This window comes from Dipodomys spectabilis, unplaced genomic scaffold (assembly GCF_019054845.1).
Source record: "Dipodomys spectabilis isolate Male_0828 unplaced genomic scaffold, ASM1905484v1 ptg000003l, whole genome shotgun sequence".
Classification (NCBI taxonomy): domain Eukaryota; kingdom Metazoa; phylum Chordata; class Mammalia; order Rodentia; family Heteromyidae; genus Dipodomys; species Dipodomys spectabilis.
This window is the reverse complement of record NW_024870680.1, coordinates 16,814,922-16,837,500: the sequence shown is the minus strand read 5'-3', so window position 1 is coordinate 16,837,500 and position 22,579 is coordinate 16,814,922. Positions and strand designations below refer to the sequence as shown.

The window sequence follows — 22,579 nt, the reverse complement described above, 5'->3', positions numbered from 1 at the left end:
TCCTTCCTGCTGGGCGCTGGTGGCTCACACCTGTAATCCTAGCTACTCAGGAGGTTGAGATCTAAGGATCATGGTTCAAAGCCAGCCCAGCTTATTTCCATTAAACTACCAGAAAAGGTATAAGTGGTGGAGCACTAGACTTGAGCAAAAGCAGCTCGGGGACAACGCCCAGGCCAGAGTTCAAGCCCCAGGACTGGCACACATACAGAAAAAAAAAATGTTCATTCCTTTTTATATCTGAGTAATTTTTCATATTTTGGTTATCCATTCACAACAGATGAACATTTGGGTTGGTTCATTTTTTTAAGATTGTGACTAAAGCTGCTATAAATATTCATGGACAAGTTAACATGCTAGCTCTCAAGAAGCTGAGGCAGGAGGATGACAAGCTGGAGGCCAGTGTGGGTTACATGAGTTCCAGGCCACTGTGGACTTTGGAAGAATAGGTCTCAAAAAAACAAACAAACAAAAATATCAGCCAGGCATGGTGGCACATGTCTTTAAACCAAGCTACTCAGGAGTTTTACAGGCTGAGGCCCTCTGGCAGAAAAAAAAATTAGCCCTGAACAAAAATAAAAGCCTGTATAAGAAAAGTAACTAACAGCAAAACAAAAAACAAAAACCTGGGGCTTGCTCAAGTGGTAGAGCATCTGTCTAGCAAGGTGAAGACTATGAGTTTGAATCCATGCCCTGCCCCCCTCCATGAATTTAAATGTAAATTCTTCTGTAGGGTCAATAGCCAGAAGTAGAATTTCTGGCAGCCTGTGGTAAGCTATGCTGAACTATCTCACTTGTCCAGAAAGGCTTTCCTTGTATTCCCATCAGCCGTGTTCTAGGGGCTCTTACTGCCCAACATTTGGAATTATCCACCTAATTTTTTTAAATTTTAGCCTTTCTGATAAGTGTGCAGTAGGACTGTGTTTTAAATTTTCATTTCCCTGATAACAATATTGAGAACATTTTTATATGCTAATTTCTTGCTCATAATATTTTTCTTAATGAAATATCCTCAAATCTTTCCTCATATTTTAGTCTAATTACTTGTTTTCTATTGTTGAGTTTGGTGAATATTTTATGCTAAAACTTTTGATATGATTTTTTACAGCATACAATAGTTACACAAGGAAGGGTTCACTGTAACATTGTATACATTATTCTGGGAACTTTTATGTCTTTGTGCGCAGGTCCTGGGACTTGAACTCAGGGCCTGGGCCCTGTCTTTGAGCTTTTGTGTTTGAAGCTATGGCTCTACCTCTTGAGCCACTTCTGACTTTTTGGTGGTTAATTGGATATAAGAATTTTATAGACATTCCTACCTAGGGTAGATAGGAACCCTGATCCTTAGATCTCAGTCTTCTGAATAGCTTAGGATTATTGCCTTGAGTCAACTGGGGGCTTTTTTTCCTTTCTTGTCAATTGTGGGGCTTGAACTCTGGGCCAGGGCACTGTCCCTCAGCTCTTCAGCTCAAGGCTATCACTCTACCACTTGAGGCCCAGTACCATTTCTGGTTTTCTGATGGTTTATTGAAGATAAGAGTTTCATGGACTTTCCTGCCCCGGCTGGCTTTGAACCATAATCCTCAGATCTCAGCCTCCTGAGTAGCTAGGATTACACGTGTGAGTCACCAGCACCCAGCTAACAGGGAGCTTTTAACAGCACTTTTCTCACTTAATACTAAAAAGGATACCAAGGTAGGAATCATTAACCACTATTTTATCCTGAGAAAACAAAAGAGGAAGCCACTAAACTAACATAATATCATTACTTTTCTGCCTAATTTCAAGGTTTTATCATTTAATCACCTATGATACATAGATCACTAGAACGCAGGCCCAACATAAACATAAATCTTATCTACTTTGCTCACCAAGGAATCCCAAGCCTTCTTAATCAATACCTGGCATATAAATCAGTATTAAATTTTTTTTGTTTAAGCAAGGCATGCCTGAAATACTACCTACTCAAGGAGGCTGAGATTTGAGGATCACAAGCCAACCCATGCAGGCAAGTTTGTGAGACTCTAATTTCAGGCCAAATAGCCTCAAAGTGCAGCTGTGGCTCAAGTGGTAGAGTACTAACTTTGGGTAAAAATGCTTGCAGTAAGCTCCTAGGCCCTGAGTTCAAGCCCTAGTACGGGCACACAAAAAAATAAAATAAAATACCGTATTTGTTTAATGACTGAGTAAATACTTTCATTTTATATTTACAGTCCAGAAGGGCTGGGAAGGTGGCTCAGTGGTAGAGTGCTTGCCTTGCATGCCTGAGGCCCTGGGTTCGATTCCTCAGCACCACATAAGCAAAAAGAAAAAAAGCCAGAAATGGCGCTGTGGCTCAAGTGGTAGAGCGCTAGCCTTGAGCTGAAGAGCTGAGGGACAGCGCCCAGGCCCAGAGTTCAGGCCCCATGACCGGACCCAAAAAAAAACAAAAAAACAAAAATACAGTCCAGAAAAGAAAATAACTCCTTTCTCTAAGACTGATCCAATTAAGCAGAGTACTGTATGACCACCTTAGACTATGAAGACAATCTGACAGTTCCACACCACAGCACACCTTTGACTATGGGCAGTGTTGTCACCACAGATCTGTGAAGAACATAAGTCATGAATGCTCAGACTGCTAACTTGGCAGAACCTCCAGCTAGCTTTGCCAGAAAAGACCAATACCAACAGTGCCAACCTGCTTATCTGATGAACCTACTATATACTGCTTTTGCTCTCCAGAAAAGGTAAAAACAGCATTTGAATAGCCAGACTACCTGACCCTCTCCAACAAATGATTACTATTTTCCACAAAATGTCTGACTCAGTTTAGCTAAGCCTCATTTCACATCTCTTGGTAGATTAAATATAGCAATTAGTCAATAAGAATGAATGAGAGAAGGAAAAAACTGTAAGAAGCAAGCACAATAATCACATTGGAGGAAGTGGCGCTGTGGCTCAAGTGGTAGGTACTAATATGATAACAAATATACTTTGATACAAAGAAAGCTAACACTCTGGTTACAGTAGTCTGTAAAAAGAAAGACTTACTTCAAAAATGGCTTAAAAGGGGCTGGGAAGGTGGCTCAGTAGTAGAGTGCTTGCCTTGCATGCCTGAGGCCCTGGGTTTCATTCCTCAGCACCACATAAGCAAAAAGAAAAAAGCTGGAAGTGGCGCTGTGACTCAAGTGGTAGAGCACTAGCCTTGAGCTGAAGAGCTGAGGGACAGCGCCCAGGCCCAGAGTTCGGGCCCCACGACCGGACCCAAAAAAAAAAAAAAAATGGCTTAAAAAAATTTTTTGTAAGGGGGCGGGGGAAGGCTGGGAAGGGATGGGAAGGGGAAACAAAGGAGGAGGCTACAATGCTTGATAAGAAATGTACTCATTATTTTGCCCATCTAATTGTAACCCCTCTGTACAGTATTTTCACAATAAAAAATAAAAATTAAAAAAAATTGTTGTAAGTAAGAACTAGGGTTTGAAATCATGGCTTCATAAGTAGTAGACAGGTGCTCTACCATTTAAGCCACACTTCCAGACATTTTTCTCTAGTCATTTTTGAAAAAGGGTTTTGATCTGTTCAGGCAGGCCTGGACCACAATCCTCCCGTTTTCATAGCTGAGAATTGACACATGCCACCAATCCAGCTTTTTCTACTGAGTTAGGATATCTCAATCATTTTCACCCAGGCTGACCTGGAACCACTATCTTCTCATAATCTTGGCCTCCTATATGGCTGGAATGACAGGTACATATCACTTCATCTAGCTACTGGTTGGGATAGGAGTCTCAAGAACATTTTCCCCACAGCTGGCAATTCTCCCAATCTACGTTTCCCAAATAGCTAGGATTATAGGTGTAAGTTACTCATTTTTGTGGCCAAAAATGGCAAAAAGTTTTAACATTTAGTGCTCAAGTTCACTTTAGTTACCTGGAAAACTTGCCAATATGAGACTGAGTAAATGAGATCTTAATAGAGCGTAACTTTAAATTTCTACTAAGGTCCTAGGGTAATCAACAATGTTTTTAGATGGGTCATAAAATTGCAGGTCTTTGACAGCCAACATAACCAGTTTCTCATAATACCTCACCATTCATTACCTAATATTCTAGGTTCTGAGTTATCTACCCAACTTTCTAGTTAGATCCCAAATGCCAAGGCTGTCTCATGTATGGTTGGATGGAATTAAGCATGTATATTTTACTACTCTCTCCAGGACAGTAGCCTTTGTAAAACCCAGACTAGCAGGCCCTTGCAACCACAAGAGGCCTGGGGTTGCAGCAGAAAGCAGGGGAAGCAAGGCAAGGCAGAAGCTATGCTGAAAAAGAACATCTCACCACTGGCTCAAAGAAGAGCAGGATGACAGCTTTTGTGTTATTTTTGAACAGTTTGTGCTGATGAAATTTTTGTTGTGGTAACATTCCTCTAAAAAGAACATTTTCTTCCTTCCCTCATTGACAAAGCAATTCAACAGAATGTGAAAAAAGGAGGAGTGGATGACAAAGATATCCAGGCATTTATAGATCTTGGATTATATCACTTTTTTAACCGTTGTGCTATCCCTTACCATCCTAGGGCAATGCCCTGGAGCAGTGATTAGGACACCTCTAGGTTTCACTCCCCATCAAACATGACTATTCTTCACAAGGACAAAACAAATTTTGACTCCCTTTGGAGGCCAATGACACTCCTAAATATAACCAGAAGTTCAGATACTTTTTTATTTGTGCCAGTACTGAGCTTTGAACTCAGGGCCATCCACTCTCACTTAAGCTTTTCTACTACTTGAGCCACAGCTCCACTTACAGCTTTTTGTGAGTTAACTGGAGATGAATCTCAGATTTGCTGCCCAGGCTAGCTTCAAATTGTGATCCTCAAACCTCAGCCTCCTGAGGTGGCTAGGATTACAAAATTCAGATACTTTTATAGTGGTGGTCATTCTTGTTCAAGAACTTATTATTGACTGTCTCAACAAAAGTTTACATATTTCAACCTGGTTTCCTGGGCTATACTTTAAATATTCTGATGATTTTTCTATCACAGTCTTTCTAACTAAAACAACTCACCATACCATCACTATACCTTTGTTCACACTGGTTCTTACTCAGCTAGACTTACCCATTCTATTCTATCTCTCTCCTTAAATTCCTTATACATTACATGTTTCATCCTAACAGAAGAATTCCTTCTGCTGACCAGTTAATGGAGTTCTGTTTTCTATTTGCCCATCTTCAATGACAAGTAGCTCAATATTTAATAAAGAAGCTTCTCCTATAACGAATTGCTCTAAGTATTAAGCAATTTTTTTATTTTAGAAGACTACTATGTGTGCTTATTACTTTCCCCACTTGGATTTGCCCTAAGAATAAAAGAAACAATATAGCAGAACTTAAACAGATGGACTTTGAATTCAGATCTAAACTCACATCCAGCATTTCCTTAAACAAAATGCTTAGTATTGCCAAGATTCCTTTCCCTGGTAATGAAATCAACTTTATAATATGTTAAGAAAACTGGATGACAATATGAAAATGCTTACTACTGTCTGGCCTATGAAGATGTATCTTGTTCCCCAGACCCTCCCTCTCTGTCCTCTCCTGGCTGCCAGGAGATAAGCAGCTTTTCTTTGCCATGTGCTCCAGCCATGATGATTCTGACTCACCACAGGCCCAGAAACAATGAAACCAACCGACCATGGCTGAAACTTTTAAAATTATATGCCACAATGATCCCTCCTCCCCCTAATTTACTTTTCTCATAAGTTGTTTTTTTCATAAAATAAAAAAAACTAACAGTCTCCTTCAGGCTCAACTTTCTTCTCTAGACCATAAAATGCATGAAGACATATATATTTGTCTGTTTCTACCTAGTACAGTAAGTGGCACATACATAATACTTAATAATACTTAACTATGCTGAATGCTCTTGATAACATACTTTCATACTCTTCTTCATTTATGTTACCTCTCTATGTATAGTCCTTGCAATTCTAAATCCTTCTGACAATGTGACATCCAAAACTCAAAGGTATAGCCAGCAAAGGTGAGAGACTCTTTGTACACAGTATGTCACTGTGAAGATTTGGCATAACTTGGAAGCTTCACCAAATGGCTTGTTCCTGTTGTGCTTGAAATCATGAAACCTTTCAATCTTTTCACAGAATAACAGAGCTTTACCCATTCAGAGATTACTCTAGTTCCTTTGGTCTATCTGGACCAGTCAAACTAGCTCCTGCAACTATATCTCCAAAGTAAAGTATGAAGCTCCCGTAGGTGGGATTTGTTTTGCTTTTTTTCCCCACATGCCAACATAGGCTGAATAGAGACTGAAACAGCAGGATTACACCACAGATCAGAGAGGTTAGTGTGGTGGCTCATCCCTACAATACCAGCTACTAGGGAGGCAGAGACTGGAAGAATCACAGTTCAAAAGTCAGCAAGACTTCAACTCAAAAAGGAAGGTGGCACACGCTTGTCATCTCAGATATGAAGGAGGTTGTAGAACTCAGGATTGAGGTCTGAAGCTGGTCCCAAGCCCCATACCATCAAAAAAAAAAAAAGTGAAACCCTACCCAAAGGATAACTAAAGCAAAAAAAGGGCTGGGGCTATGGCTCAAGTGATAGAGTGCTTGCCTAGCAAGTATGAGGCCCTGGATTAATAACTGTTTTTGTTTTTTTTTTAACTAAGGAAATTATAGGGAACAGCTCAGGAAAACTCTCTCCCAAATAACATGGTAGTCAGTGTAATGGTACTAGCCAGTGGGCACAGACAAAAACACAAGACTGCAGTCTGCCTGGCTAGCTCTTAAGAGAGCTATTCTGCTGAGAGCCACCTTGCCCAGTGGGAATGAGTTCCCAGAGAACAAGCCAGAAGAGCGCATCTTCCCAGAGGGAATACTCCAGGCAGCTTTCAGGGATTGTTACACACATGAAGAGAAGAGAGACAAGGCAAGTAAGAAGTTCACCTCATCACTTTCTTCCACATCCACATCACCATTGGCATCATCATCCATCAGCTTGTGGATGTTGCGGACTGCTTCAAAGCTTAGCTTCTCATCCTCACTGTCACACAGGGGCTTGTCAATCCGGCAAAATTCTGTACAAGAAAAGGGAGATAAAACATTACTCAGAGGGAGGGGGAGGGAAGGAGAGAGGGAAGGATGGAGAAAGAGAGAAAGACAAAGCAAGGTCAGGTTAAAGCTGTGAAGGTTAGACCTGAAATACCCTGATCAATTTAATGATTTACTTGTCTGCCTGCCAGAGACAACAGCAGGACAGGACAGGTCACATCTCTTGCCATATGTTCAAAGTCTTTTCAAAATAAGAAAGGGATATAAATATTACATTGCAAAGTGCGGCATATATGACTGTATAGAAGTATGCTGCTGAATGCTGAAGCTCAAAGATATCAAAAACAAACTGTGCCTAAAGTCAAAGAGCAGAAGATAGTCAGAGAAAGTTAAGGTCTGCTCACCCTCATGCCAGCACTTCATCTGTCTTTTTGTTCAGGTTACCAGACACTTTTGGTTACTTTTACTTTTTGTTTGTTTAAAAAAAAAAGGATTAAGTGCTGTTTTAGTTAAATGGTGAGTTACAGTATATATCAAAGAAATACTCTTCTTTGCAGTTCAGAGATTGATTATACAATACTTTTTATGTCTGATATTGAGCTTGAAGTCAAGGTCTTGAGCAATGGCTCTTACTCAAGGCTGAGGCTCTACCACTTAAGCCACTCCTTCAGTTTGGCTTTTTTTTCTGGTTTTCAGGAGTTTTCTGCCTGGACTCTCTTCAAACTATGATTCTCCAGGTCTCGGCCTCCTGAGAAGCTGGGATAACAGGCATGAGCCTACTGGTGCCTGGATCCACAGCACTTAAAGAGAATTGCATATTTGCACAGTTATGAATTCTGGAAGCCTAAGATCAGGATGACAGCGCTATTGAGTTCTGTGAGGAATCTCTTCCTAGACTGCAGAGTCCACCGCAGCCTTCCTTCAGGCTCTGTATGAGGAGGGGAGTTGCAGGGCGAGGGGATGGGGGGGAGAGGAGGAGGAGGAGGAGGAGGAGGAGGAGGAGGAGGAGGAGGAGGAGGAGGAGGAAGAGGAGGAGGTGGAGGTGGAAAAACAAGGAGGAAGAGGCAGAGGCAGGAAGGGAGGGAAGAAAGAGGGAAGAAAGAGGGAAGGGAAGGTTAGGGAAGGGAAGGTTAGGGAAGGTTAGGGAAGGGAAGGTTAGGGAAGGGAAGGTTAGGGAAGGTTAGGGAAGGGAAGGTTAGGGAAGGGAAGGGAAGGGAAGGGAAGGTTAGGGAAGGTTAGGGAAGGTTAGGGAAGGGAAGGTTAGGAAAGGTTAGGGAAGGGAAGGTTAGGGAAGGTTAGGGAAGGTTAGGGAAGGGAAGGTTAGGGAAGGGAAGGGAAGGTTAGGGAAGGGAAGGTTAGGGAAGGTTAGGGAAGGTTAGGGAAGGTTAGGGAAGGGAAGGTTAGGGAAGGGAAGGTTAGGGAAGGTTAGGGAAGGGAAGGAAAGGGAAGGGAAGGGAAGGGAAGGGAAGGTTAGGGGAGGGGAGGGGAGGGGAGGGGAGGGAAGGGGAGGGGAGGGAAGGGAAGGGAAGGGAAGGGAAGAGGAGAAGATGAGGAGGAGCTGGTTTCATCTTCTAGAAACCACAAATAATAAAGCAGAGGAAAATACAAAAACAAGCCAAGGGGCTAGGAAGGTTGCTCAGTGGTAGAGCGCTTGCCTTGCATGCATGAGGCCCAGAGTTCAATTCCTCAGCACCACATAAGCAAAAAGAAAAAAGCCGGAAGTGGCGCTGTGGCTCAAGTGGTAGAGCACTAGCCTTGAGCTGTAGAGCTGAAGGACAGTGCCCAGGCCCAGAGTTCAGGCCCCACGACCGGACCCCCCCCCCCCCAAAAAAAAAAAAACAAGCCAAGTATGGTAGTTCATCCCCATAGTCCCAACACTCAGGAGGCTGAGACAGGCCAGCCTGAGCTACATAACAAGACCCTGCATCAAAAAAAGAACTCAGGGTTGAAGATGTAGCTCAGTGGTAAAGTAGTTGACTTAGTATATACAGGGCCTTCCCTAGGTCTGATTTCCAGCATGGCCAAAAAAAGAATATAAAATAAAAAAGTAAGATGAATTTGTGTGTATGCAAAAGGAATGTCACTATGTGATAGGTGGGGTGAACGAGATGCTGAGGGAGAATGACAGAAGGGGTGACACACTGACATATTGAATTACAACCCCTTTGTACAACTATTTAAAGATAAATTTTAAAATGAATTTTTTATAAAAAGAAATATCATCAAATTTCTTCTAAATTTGTCTTGCTAAGTTGGATAGGGGTGAAATGGAGGTTATCTCTTAGATTCATTTGCAAAAGGAGAATAATAAGATGCCACAAAGGATTTTTGTGAGAATTAAGTAAAAGTGAATAGCTGTTCTTAAAACACCTAACACAGAACCTGTACAAAGTTAACATTCAAAATATCCCCAGTATCTTTCTTTCCCCTCAGAGAAGCAGTGAACAGTTTGTATCTTCTATTAATGCTAGCCATTTCCCTTGACTATAAAGAAGCAAGTACAGGAAGTTTTTAGTTCAATCAAACTGACATATAGTCTCAATGAGCAGAGTCTTTGCAAGACTCTGACAATAAATAGCCTGAATTTTCATATTTAAGTGCTATAACGGGTAATATCACATTGTATTATAATTGTCTGTTCAATGTATCATCACCACCAAACTGTAATTTCCACAAATTAGGTTTGGGCCCGGGGCCCCAGCAGCAAGCAAAAAGCCAGGTTCTTGGTAAATTCTCTGTAATTTTTTAAATGACTGCCTAACATATCAACTCTACAATCATATATATGATTTTCTAGAGCAAAAAAGAGAACAATTCTAGGCAAAAAAGGACAACATAAGCCTATGGTTTTATTTTTAACTTTTTGGTCTCAAGATTCCTTTATACACTTGAAAATTTTAATCTCAAAAAACTTTTTAGAAGGGCTGGGAAGGTAGCTCAATGGTAGAGCACTTGCCTTGCATGCCTGAGGCCCTGGGTTTGATTCCTCAGCACCACATAAGAAAAAAGAAAAAAGCCGGAAGTGGCGCTGTGGCTCAAGTGGTATAGCACTAGCCTTGAGCTGAAGAGCTGAGGGACAGCGCCCAGGCCCAGAGTTCAGGCCCCACAACCGGATCCAAAAAAAAAAAAAAAAACTTTTTGGAAGCTGGGGCGCTGGTGGCTCACTCCTGTAATGCTAGCTACTCAGGAGGCTGAGATCTGAGGGTCATGGTTCAAAAGCCGGCCCAGGAAGAAAAGGCCATGAGCCTCTTATTTCCAATAAACCACTGAGAAAACTGGAAGTGGCACTGTGGCCCAAGTGGTAGAGTGCTTATCTTGAGCTGAAGAGCTAAGGGACAGCACCCAGGCCCAGAGTTCAAGCCCCATGACTAACAAAAAATCAAAAAACAAAAAAACTTTTTGGTAACTTATCATATTAGAAATTAAAAGATTGTTTTTGTGTGGGTTATGGGGGTAATTGCAGGACCTCACACTTGCTAGGCCAGTGTACAACTGTCAAGTCATAGCCCTCCGTTATTTTTTGCATTGGTTGTTTCTGAGATAGGGTCTCACTTCCTGCCCAGGTTTATGACTGCACTATAGTCCCCCAATCTCAGCCTCCCACATAGATAGGATTACAGGAGTGAGCCACCAGAAACCAGCTTAAAACAATTTTATATTTAATTGTTAATTCATTTTATAACAAGTCTCTAAAAAATTCAGATAAAAATAGTATGTTTATAAAAACAATTATTTCCTCGGGGGGGAAAAAATCACAAGAAAAGTGGGATTATTTTATATTTTTGTAAACTCTTTTTAATATGTGGCTTAACAGATGACAGCTATAGTCATCCTCTTACATATTCAATCTGTTGGGTATTGTTTTTATTCAAGATTAAAACACAGATGGGGCAGTTGAAAAGGGGAGACACATTTCAAATAGCCTTTTCAGAAAAGTCTTGTTATTCTTCTTTGACAGGATATCGAAATGTGACAAGGGATCAAGGTTAGGTTAACTAAAGATTAGTTGAGACGTGAAATCTGAAACTATGTACATGAACTTTCTGTACTTTGTAATATTAAAATCCAATACTAAAATCTTATACTTTGAATGAATCTTTTATATATCAATGTGTTTTTTTTTTTTATTTTTCTTTCTTTCTTTCTTTCTTTATTTTTTTTTTTGCCGGTTGTGGGGCCTGAACTCTGGGCCTGGGCACTGTACCTTAGCTCTCCAGCTCAAGACTAGCACTCTACCACTTGAGCCACAGCATCACTTTTGGCTTTTTCTGCTTATGTGGTGCTGAGGAATCAAACCCAGGGCCTCATGCATGCAAGGCAAGCACTCTACCACTGAGCCACCTTCCTAGCCCATATCAATGGTTGTGTGACATGATGCTCAGGTCATTTGGAAACTATTGGTTCACTGAGTTATGTAAAGCACCCAAATGTTGACACATTTTATTAAGACAATAGCAAAGTAATCATAGTTATTAGTATCACTACAGATTTCACCAGAAAAGCTTTTAATCCAGGGAACTTGTCAAACTCAAAGTAACAGATACAAATCCTCCAAAATTTAATTTGCACTTACAAGACAGAATCTTATCACTGGCCACAAATACTGTCAAGATGTTTTCCTTAAAGCAAAACATTCATTTCATTCACTTTCAAGATGACTGCTAAACATCTAAGTATGAATAACCATAATTTTAAGCTGTTTTTTCAAGTAGAAATAGTGTTCCCTGGAAATTGAAGTGGTTCCATTTATAATCCAATAGCACAAGTGTTTTTCCTTGAGATAACATCAAACTGCTTCATGCAGCAGTGTTGTGTGTACTTCCTATTTCATCACACAGAATATCTAAAGGCATGTACTCATGAGATACAATTTAATATAATAAATAGTTTGTTACTTGTGACATTAGTAAAAAAATATATTTTTGTCTTCATTCCCATTTCCTGGCATACCACTCTTAAAATCCTTGGCATCTATGAAGTGACAAATGGCATCTCTGTTCAGGAATGAAATACTGCTGGTTGGCTGCCCTTGCAACTTTTGGTCCTTTCCCTCTAGCTCCAGGGAAGAATTCAGAGGGGCCAGAAGGACAATCAATCATGTTCATATGATGGAGCCTCCATAAAAACTCCAAAGGGCAGCACCCAGAGCTCTTCCGGAAGACAGCACATGTGAAGTTTCCAAGAGAGTGCACTGGGAAAAGGCTGGAAAGCTGTATGCCTCTTCTCCATATCTTGCCCTACGCATCTCTTTATCTGTATCCTATAAATAACCTGTATAACAAACCAACAAATATATGTGTTTTCCCAAGTTCTATGAGCTATTCTGTGAATTAATCAGGCCCAAGAACAGTTATTGAGGATTATAGCTGATAGATCATAAGCATAGATAAGAAAACCTGGGAGCCTGGCACTGGTGGCTCACACGTGTAATCCTAGCTACTCAGGAGGCTGAGATCTAAGGATCATGGTTCAAAGCCAGCCCGGGCAGGAAAGTCTGTGAGACTCTTATCTCCAATAAACTACTCAGAATAAGCCAGACCTGGCACTGTGGCTCAAATAGTAGAGCATTAACCTTGAGCAAAAACGAAGCTCAAGAACAGCACCCAGGCCCAGAGCTCAAGCCTCAGGAGTAGCACGTGCGCGGGAGCATGCGCGGGAGCATGCGCGGCACACACACACACAACCTGGGACATGTGACTGTCATTAAGGTGGTAGGAGAGGAGGCAGTTTTGAGGAATAAACTTTCAACTTGTGAGATATGACACCCAAATTGATGTATGGGGAAAAAACCCCAATACATCCACTGTCACAAATGTGGTTGTTGAGTGAAAGCAGGGGAGAGATGACATTGAATTATTTTCCTCCAAATCATTGGATTACTTGTTTATTCAAAGCTTTTTAAACTTGGGGCTGGGAAGGTGGCTCAGTGGTAGAGCGCTTGCCTTGCATGCTTGAGGCCCTGGGTTCGATTCCTCAGCACCACATAAGCAAAAACAAAAAAGCCGGAAGTGGCACTGTGGCTCAAGTGGTAGAGCACTAGCCTTGAGCTGAAGGCCAGCACCCAGGCCCAGAGTTCAGGTCCCACAACTGGACCCAAAAAAAAAAAAAAAAAAAAGCTTTTTAAACTGAAAATGTGCAAGAGGTGAAGAATACAATGATTCCTAGGGCACTTTGATTCTTCTGCTTTCATTTGTGTAAGGGATAAACAGTTACACTAACCACTGCTTTTGCAAAGTCAGGACAAAAGCATATAAAGACATAAGCAAATAACGGCTTAATATTAGTTTGGCAGACAAAACTACAAAGTCCAAACCAAGTGTGATACCCCCTACTTGGAATCTCAGGACTTGGGAGGTTGAAGCAAGAAAATAGCAAGTTTGAGGCCAACTTATGCTACATAGTGAAACCTGTCTCAAAAAATAAATAATAGAGCTAAGGAAGAGGTGCCACTATCCAAAAAGAAGTGTACTCTTTTTTTTTTTTTTTTTACTACCCTTTGTAACTCTTCAAAAAATGTTTCATGGGGCTGGGAAGATGGCTCAGTGGTAGAGTGCTTGCATTGTATGCATGAGGCCCTGAGTTCGATTCCTCAGCACCACATAAGCAAAAAGAAAAAAGCCAGAAGTGGCGCTGTGGCTCACGTGGTAGAATGCTAGCCTTGAGCTGAAAGAGCTGAGGGACAGGGCCCAGGCCCAGAGTTCAGGCCCCATAACCGGGCCAAAAAAAAAAAAAAGTCTCATTAGCTGGGTGCTGGTGGCTCACACTTGCAATCCTAGCTATTCAAAAGGCTGAGACCTGAGAATGAATCACTGTTTGAAGCCAGTCCAAGCAGGAAAGTCTGTGAGACTCTTACCTCCAGTAAACTACTCAGCAACAGCCAGAAGTTGTGCTGTGGCTGAAGTGGCAGAGCACTAGTCTTGAGCCAAAGAAGCTCAGGAACAGTGTCCAGGCCCAGAGTTCAAGCCTCACAACCGCACACACACACACACACACAAAATCTCATTACTCTAAGAATACAAATGTTCTTTCTTCTTTCCTTTCTTCCTTCTTTTTCCTTCCTTCCTTCTCTCTTTCCATCTCTCCTCCTCCGTTCTTCCTTCCTTTCCTTCTTTCTTTTTTTTTTTTTTGGCAGTAGTAGAATATGAACTCAAAGCCTCATGCTTGCTTCACATCCATGCTACTATTGAGCCAGGCCCCCACCCTTTTTGCTTTATTCTTCTAATTAGGACTCACATTTATACCTGGGCTGGGAGAGGAGCGAAAAGGGGAAAGGGAGAGGGGGGAGAGAAGTTACTAGAGAAGGAATAACTAGCTCCTGACATACTGCAGGGAGGAGCAAAACAGAAAGATGCTTCTGAAAATGTATATGAAACTTAATCATCTGCTGGAAGAAATCCTCAGCCACTCCCCTTAGGGAGGCACTCAGCCACTTGTTCCACATTTATCTACTACTGCCTCTCAGTACTATTTTCTCCACACTTTGACCTCAATAGAAGCTACCTTCCAGAGGAAAAGGCTTAATCTCTAAAGCTGGTCACCACCAAGCAAGCCACCACCTCTGTAACTTAGGCATTTGGAGTAGGAATCTTCTAACTGTTGACTCCCTCTGCCTATTCTTTGGTCTCCCACGGGGCTGCAGTCTCCTGCTGGACAACATATTTGCCTGCCTTTTTATTTCTATAATCTTTCTGACTGAATTAAAAGTTTCTGACCCCCAGTTCAGTTTTCATATGTTGAAACACTCATTTCAATATTCATTTAACACCTTCAAGTTTTTGCTAAAAACAGAACTAGTTTAACTAGCCAAAGGCACTTGGAAATATACATGCATACATACATGCATACATACATGCATACATGCATACATGCGAAAGACACTTCTTTGGCCTTCAGAATCCTTTCGGCTCTCACCTTCCAATTACTGAAATATAGGCTAAGTTACAAAAATGCAAATCCTTGAATTCCAACTTTCCTATAAACTGACTACTCCTAAGGATTAATTTTCTTATCTGAAAAATCAAGAAAGTTCTTGGAAAAACAGTAAAGCCCTCTAATTGTTCACTTCTCAGTCTTCTATTCTCCACTTCACTTGGAAGTCTTGTCTTGCCAAGATAGCAGGAGGAGTCTTTGATTTTTCTGGTGTTCCTTGGTGGCTAGTTCAGTACTAGGCAAAACAAACCCTGATCTAGAGACAAGTGAAAGCTGTGAACTGACTTTCAAGGTTTGCTTTCCCAGCTTTGGGATTCCACATGCCACATGTCTTCACACTGTAAAGCAAAACTGCCTATGACAAGAAACAATGGGGCTAAGAAGATGGTTCAGTGGTAGAGCGCTTGCCTTGCATGCCTGAGGCCTTGGGTTAGATTCCTCAGCATCACATAAGCAGGAAAAAAAAAAAGCCGGAAGTGGCTCTGTGGCTCAAGTGGTAGAGTGCTAGCCTTGAGCTGAAGAGCTGAGGGACAGTGCCCAGGCTCAGAGTTCAGGCCTATGACCAGACCCAAAGAAAAAAAGAAAAAAAAAAAAAAAAAAAAACAAGACAACCCCAGAGGAATTAAATCCGTACACACTTGCTCAAAAAACACTCCAAGCTCTCTGACCTGGTGCCTGACCCAAACATTCTTGTGTCCTAGCCAGCACTCATCAGGCTCTGAGACAGCCAAAATAATAATTATAATCAACACAAGATAGCATCATGATGGGAAAAGTTTTCTAAAAGTGTTAGCTTAGGTACTCAAGAACTGGCCCAGACAAGGGGACTTTTCATAGTGCCTAAGAGAGATGTCCAACCCATGAGTTGCCCTGCTAAGACCATACTCTTCTGAGTTCATACATGAGGCCGGCTCCAATCATTAGTTCCAATCACCAACCCCTAAAATATAATGACAAATGCCTTGAAGACGTAAACAATGAGGAATCAGGCACACTACTGTGTGGGGTAAAAACAATGTGGATTCCATTTTCCATAGCAACAAGAGGACGGCCTCAAATGTCTTTTAGGCCTGTGGCTGCCTGATTTATCAGAGAACACATTCCTGGACTCCAAATGACACCAGAACTAGGAAAGCGCTTCTTATTATGGTTCTGCTTTCACTAAAATAATAAAAGATAACTGGTCCTGCTGTTCACTTGAGAGAACACAGCCTGAGAAATCTTCTAATCGGAATGATTTTTCTGAGAAACAGGTGTAGCTTGAGGGTAGCTTTTCCTAGTACTAGAGGAGTGAGTTAAGTGATAGAGTACTTGTCTAGTAAGGCCCTGAGTTCAAACCCTAGTACCTCAAAAAAATAAAAAATAAAAAAATAAATAGTAGCTATCCCTGATTACCTTATTCTGCTGCAGTAGAAAAAAAAATTAAATCTACCCTGTATGGAGACCATCCAGAGCAAAGTGTTGTGGAATATCCTTACAGCTCAGGCCTGTCCTCCATCACCCCCAAGCCTGGTATGATTTTTTTTTTTTCTGGTCGTGGGGCCTGAACTCTGGGCCTGGGTGCTGTCCCTAGCTCTTCAGCTCAAGGCTAGTGCTCTACCACAGTGCCACTTCTGACTTTTTCTGCTTCTGTGGTGCTGAGGAATTGAACCCAGGGCCTCATGCATGCAAAGCAAGCACTCTACCACTGAGCCACCTTCCCAGCCCTGCCTGGTATGATTTCTGAAGGCAAAAGCTATACAGCAAGGCACATCCCAGCCAAGAACAAAGCCGGAACTAACTCTCCTGAACAAACTCCTTTGCAGATTCACCCATGGTGGTGGTGGGGGGGGAACAACTGTATACAAATGTATAATAACTTTATTTAGAACAGCTAAAAACCTGGAATCAGCCCATGTATTTCTCTTTTGTTTTTCGTTTTTGTCAGTCGTGGGGCTTGAACTCTGGGCCTGGGCGCTGTCCTTTAACTCTTCAGTTCAAGGCAAGTGTTCTACCACTTGAGCCACAACAGTACCACTGACAGTTTTCTGGTGATTTATTGGAGATAAGAGTCTCATAGACTTTCCTCCCAGGTTGGCTTTGAACAGTCCTCAGATCTCAGCCTCTTTAGTAGCTAGGATTATAGGCATGAGTCACCTGAGCCCAACACCAGCCCACATATTTCTTAACCAGTGAATGATTAAACTCTGTTACTTATATACAATATAACACTGCTCAGCAATAAAAGGGAATGAACTTAATGCACACATTTTTTATGATTTTTCCAAGAAACTATAATGAGCTAACTCCGAAAGGTTCATACTCTGTGCATCAATTTATATAACATCGTTTTGAAAGAACAACTTTTCCAAATGGAAGGCAAGAAAAAAAAGGAATGGAGGGCAGGAAGATTTAGAGACAGAGACAGGGACAGAGGGAGATGAGAGTAGATCTAAAAGGGCAGGAAGAAGCCTTTGGTGTTAACACACACGTGCACATACATACAGCATGCAACGCTGAAGAAATCTGAACAAGATAAGGGGACTGTGCCAATGCCAATAAGTTGGTAGTAAAATTATACTATAATGGTTTTTTTTAAATGTTAGTATAGAAGAAACTACAGTTTCCCAATGATCTCTACATATTATTTAAAACTGATGTAAATTTATAATTATTTCAAGGTTCCCATACTCCTACAACAGTTATTCCTAACATAGCAGAGAAAAGAATCCTCTGAATCAAAGGATTCGTTCATTCAGGAATTAAACAGATTTAAATTTTACAAAATATATGAATTTTAGTAGAATATACAAGGTAGAGTTGAAGTTTAGAACATATACTGATGAGCTGGGTGCTGATGGCTCACACCTATAATCCTAGCTACTCAGGAGGCTGAGATCTGAGGATCGAGGTTCAAAGCCAGCCCTGGCAGGCAAGTCCATGAGACTCTAATCTCCAATAAACCACCAGAAAACCAGAAGTGGCACTGTGGCTCAAGTAGTAAAGCCCTAGCCTTGAGCTAAAGGGCTCAGGGACAGCACCCAGGCTCAGAGTTCAAGCCCTATGACCAAAAAAAAAATAAAATAAAATAAAAAATGATGGTTTAGAAGATAAATCTGAGAGACACTAGAACAGAGACAGGGAAATCAGCAGCAGCAGCAACAACAACAACAACAATAATTGTCCTTTTAGCATCTACTTGATTTTTTTAAATTTTTTAAATTTTTTTCTTTTTTTTTTATTGGGAAAATACAGAACAGAGGGGTTACAATTACATGGGCAAGATAATGAGTACATTTCTTATCAAGCATTGTTGCCTCCTCCTTTGTTTCCCCTTCCCATCCTTCCCATCTCCCACCTACCCCCATCCCCAGCCAAAGTTGTAAAGTTCATTTTCCGACATATATCTCATTGTTGCAATGGGTCCACCTGTATCCCTATTAAATAATTTGTTTTTTCCCTTCCTCTCCACAAATTATAGCAACATCAAATACAGTGAAAGCAGGGGTTATACCGCAGGGGAGGGACATACAAAGCAACAAAGAAATCATCTTATAAATATGTTTGAATTTTTTTCCTGGCCCTGGGGCTTGAACTCTGGACTTGGGTGCTATCCTGAGCAACTTTTTGCTCAAGGTTAGCTCTATCAGAGAGTCACTTCTGTGATTAATTCAAGATCAGAATCTCACAGACTTTCTTGCCTGGCTGCCTTCAAACCACAATCCTCAGATCTCAGCCTCCAGAGTAGCTAGAATTACAGGTGTGAGCCAATAGCACCTAGCTCCTTGCAAATTATTAAGGAAATAATGATTCCCTCAAGGGCCCCTTTCAGATGAGATTAGACAGATTTAGGGCAGTATGGCCATAGACAAGGATCCCTTTCCAAAGGCTTCAAATCTTCAAGGTTGGAATTGGAAACCCTTGGTCTATAATATAATGGGTATTGTGTAGCAAAACATACAAGGCTTTTTGGAAAGAAAAAGTCTCTTTACATCCCACCTGGCCTTGAACTAGTGATGCCTCTGTTACCAGTGTGCTTGGATTTTATTTTTTTTGGGTCCCGTTGTGGGGCCTGAACTCTGGGCCTGGGCGCTGTCCCTCAGCTCTTCAGCTCAAGGCTAGTGCTCTGCCACTTGAGCCACAGCGCCACTTCCGGCTTTTTTCTTTTTGCGTATGTGGTGCTGAGGAATCAAACCCAGGCCTCATGCATGCAAGGCAAGTGCTCTACCACTGAGCCACCTTCCCAGCCCTGTGCTTGGATTTTATAAATTAACCACTCAAGAGTTTTCTAACTCCTCTAGCCCTAGGAGCTCCTCTTTTGTGCTCTTATAGCTTTTGTGTTTCTCTCTATGACATCTAGCCCAATTATTTAAACTCTCTGTTTCTGTTTCTATCTGTAAAATAAAGAGAAAATGGTACACACCCTGTAGGTTGTGGAAATTGAGTGAAGCATATAATAAACACTATTACCATGATATTTTTGTTGTAACTGTCCATCTAACCACTACAAAACTAAAGCAAGAACTAGTATTTGCCTTCATCGTTAGCCTGACATATAGTAGATGGCAAATACCTTAGGATTTAAGGTTGGGGTAGAGTGATAGAAGACTAAATCATTGGTAGAACTTGAGATTTGGAGCCATAATACTGTTGCTAAGAGCAGGAGTTAAGTATAAGTTGGACTAGGAATAAGATAAACATCTTTGGAACATGAGCACACTCACACACACAAAAAAACTCTATTATACATTTAAAACTTCAATAATATATAAGCACAACTGAGAACTGCTAAATTATTATTATATACACTAGCTCAAAATATTCCCAATTATTATGTAGGGTCCATTTGATTCATCATTATAATTGTTAATATGGAACCCAAACAGTTGCTTAACCTTTGGAGGCATTGTTTTTCCATCTATAAAATAAATATAATACTACTATATTCAATATTTAAGATTATGCAAGTAAATCATATTGTCCACTGATTAAAGTAAAACTAATTTGTTCTTAATAAAACATGCTTTTCCCCTAAGATTTTTTTCTCTTAAAATAAAATGGGGGAGCTGGGAAGGTGGCTCAGTTGTAGAGTGCTTACCTTGCATGCATGAGGCCCTGGGTTCGGTTCCTCAGCAGCACATAAGCAGAAAAAGCTAGAAGTGGCACTGTAGCTCAAGTAGTACAGCACTAGCCTTGAGCTAAAGAGCTGAGGGACAGCCCCAGGCCCAGAATTCAGGCCCCATGATGATGAAGAAAGGAAGAAAGAAAGAGAGAGAGAAAGGGAGAGAGTGGGGGGAGAGAGAGGGAGAGAGAGAGGAAGGGAAGAAGGAAGGAAGGGAGGGAGGGAGGGAGGGAGGGAGGGAGGGAGGGAGGGAGGGAGGAATTTGGGAGGAAGGAAGGAAGGAAAGGAGGGAGCGAGGGAGGAAGGAAGGAAGGAAGGAAGGAAGGAAGGAAGGAAGGAAGGAAGGAAGGAAGGAAGGAAGAAAGGAAGGAAGGAAGGAAGGAAGAAAGGAAGGAAGGAAGGAAGGAAGGAAGGAAAGAAAAGAAAATGAAAAGTCCCTTAGAAAACCATCTAGATGAAGGAGGGGAGATGGAGGGAGGGAAGAAGCAGGGGAGGAAGACAGAGAGAAAAAGAACAAAATACCAAAGCCTGAGGAAGGGTAGAAGGTTGCCTAGAATTATTTCTTTTAGCTCCTCATGTTTAAGACTTGCTGGCCCTTCAAAGCCCAGCCTGAAAAATAAAACAAAAACGAAGAACTATTGTACTTAGGAAACCTTTAAGCACTGGAGGCTCTCTGAGACCCCTCTGAGATCAGACTGCTAAGCCTAGGCTACACTTCCCATGCTGCAAAGGCTCTTCAAACCATAAGGAACTCTGTCTCCAGCTGGCCTATTCAATCTTCTGGAGCTGGACTTGAGAGACTCTTTAGTTTCTCGCAAGAACAGAAATAAGTACATTATAATGGCTGAGGAAGGAAAGGAAGATGAACATGTTAGGAATTGTGTGGAATACTTCCACATAAGTTATTCCTTTTACAATTTTGTGAAACTAGTGCTTTTATTATCCCCAATGTGTGGAAACAGGCCCAATATACTAAATTGCTGTCCAAGGTCATACAGATATTGAAAGCAGGGCTAGAACTTGAATACTGTCTGTCTCCAAAGTCTGGATTAGAATAAAAGTATGCCAAGCACGAGTGGCTCAAGTTTTGAAGCCAGCCCAGTCAGGAAGTCCAACAGACTCATCTCCAACTAACTACCAGAAAACCTGAAGTAGCAAGGTGGCTCAACGTGGTAGAGCACTACCCTTGAGCAAAAGGAGCTCATAGAAAGTGCCCAAGCCCTGAACTTAAGCCCCCTAACCGACAAAAAAAAAAGAAAGCAAAGAAGCTCCTTTCCAAGGTAGAGTGTGTGGAAGAAACAGGTTAAATAAAAAGCCCTCCAGGGAGAATAGAAGGTAGGCAGATAGTCACATCCTTCAACACTGGAGTCATAAAATCTCACTAGCTAATCTTTCTGGCTTTTCAAATGAGGAAACTGAACTGTAGGAGAGGTGGTCATTTGCCTGTGGCCACACATCACAATAGAGACTGATACCTTCCCTCCTGCTTCTTGTTTTTTGCCTTCTGCCTCCTGCCTTCTGCCTCCTGCCCCCTGGCCCCCTGCCTCCTGCTTCCTGCCTCCTGCCTCCCAAGTTGGCGCCCATTTTGGCCTACTCTGTACCAGGCTGTGGAGTAAGTACTAGAATACAACCTGTCAGGCCTGTCACTAAGCTCAAAACTCAAAGGCTGTAAACACAGGAAATGGGCTGGGATGAGGTTCAGCAGGAGCAGCAACCTTTGCCAAGTTAGAAGTGTTCAAGGGTTTCCTGTTCACAACTGTTAACCGTCACAGAAACTCTCCAGAAAGCAATTCAAGACAGAAAAAAAAAAAATTAAAAAGAAGAAAACATTCAGGTCTAGGTAGGACTTTATAAATTATTCAGGCCAATTTACTTGTTTTATATATAAGAAAAATGAGGACCACCCCCCCCCCCGAAAAAAGAGAAATAGTTTGTTCCTAAGGACTCTTAGAAACCACTTACTTGGTTCAAATCCTTATTTTTTAATGATGAAAAGCCTGAAACACAGAGAAGACAAGAGCCTCATCCAAGGCCACACAGTCAGATACTGGCAGAACTCAAGTCTTCTACCTCACAGGCCAGTATGCCTCCCCTGGGTAGGGAGAAGCAGATAAAGTGATGTAGTGTTATTTCGGTCCTGGAAAAAATTCAGGTCAGGAAACTCAGTATAAGCAGGATATGCTAATGGTTAATGAAGAATGACAAGAACTAAACAGAGCCTGTTTAAAAGAGCCAAAATAAAACTGCTTCTGGTTGCTTAAGACACTTGGAAAACTGAGAGGTAAAGAAATATTCTGGCTATTTTAGGAACTAAGAGTTCAAGGAAGAATAAGAGGCAGTCAGACAGCAAAAGCCAGAATGGTGGTACATGCTTATAATCCTCAGAAGGCTGAGGCAGTAGGATCATGAGTTCAAGGCCAGTCTAGGCTACACAGTGAGACCTGTCTTAAAAAAGAAAAAAGGGGGCAAGGAAGAAAAGGCTAGAAATGCTAAAGATAATC

At 41.5% G+C, this 22,579-nt stretch overlaps 1 protein-coding gene across 2 annotated transcripts in view; it reads right to left on the bottom strand.

Moving 5' to 3' along the window:
• The window catches only part of Stim1 (stromal interaction molecule 1), a 184,083-nt gene that overhangs the window by 80,532 nt on the left and 80,972 nt on the right, over positions 1 to 22,579 (bottom strand). For both annotated transcript variants that reach the window (XM_042687881.1, XM_042687871.1), the window contains exon 2: positions 6,944 to 7,074. In XM_042687881.1, coding sequence (XP_042543815.1) covers positions 6,944 to 7,074 — 131 coding nt within the window. The remainder of the gene's footprint in view (positions 1 to 6,943; positions 7,075 to 22,579) is intronic.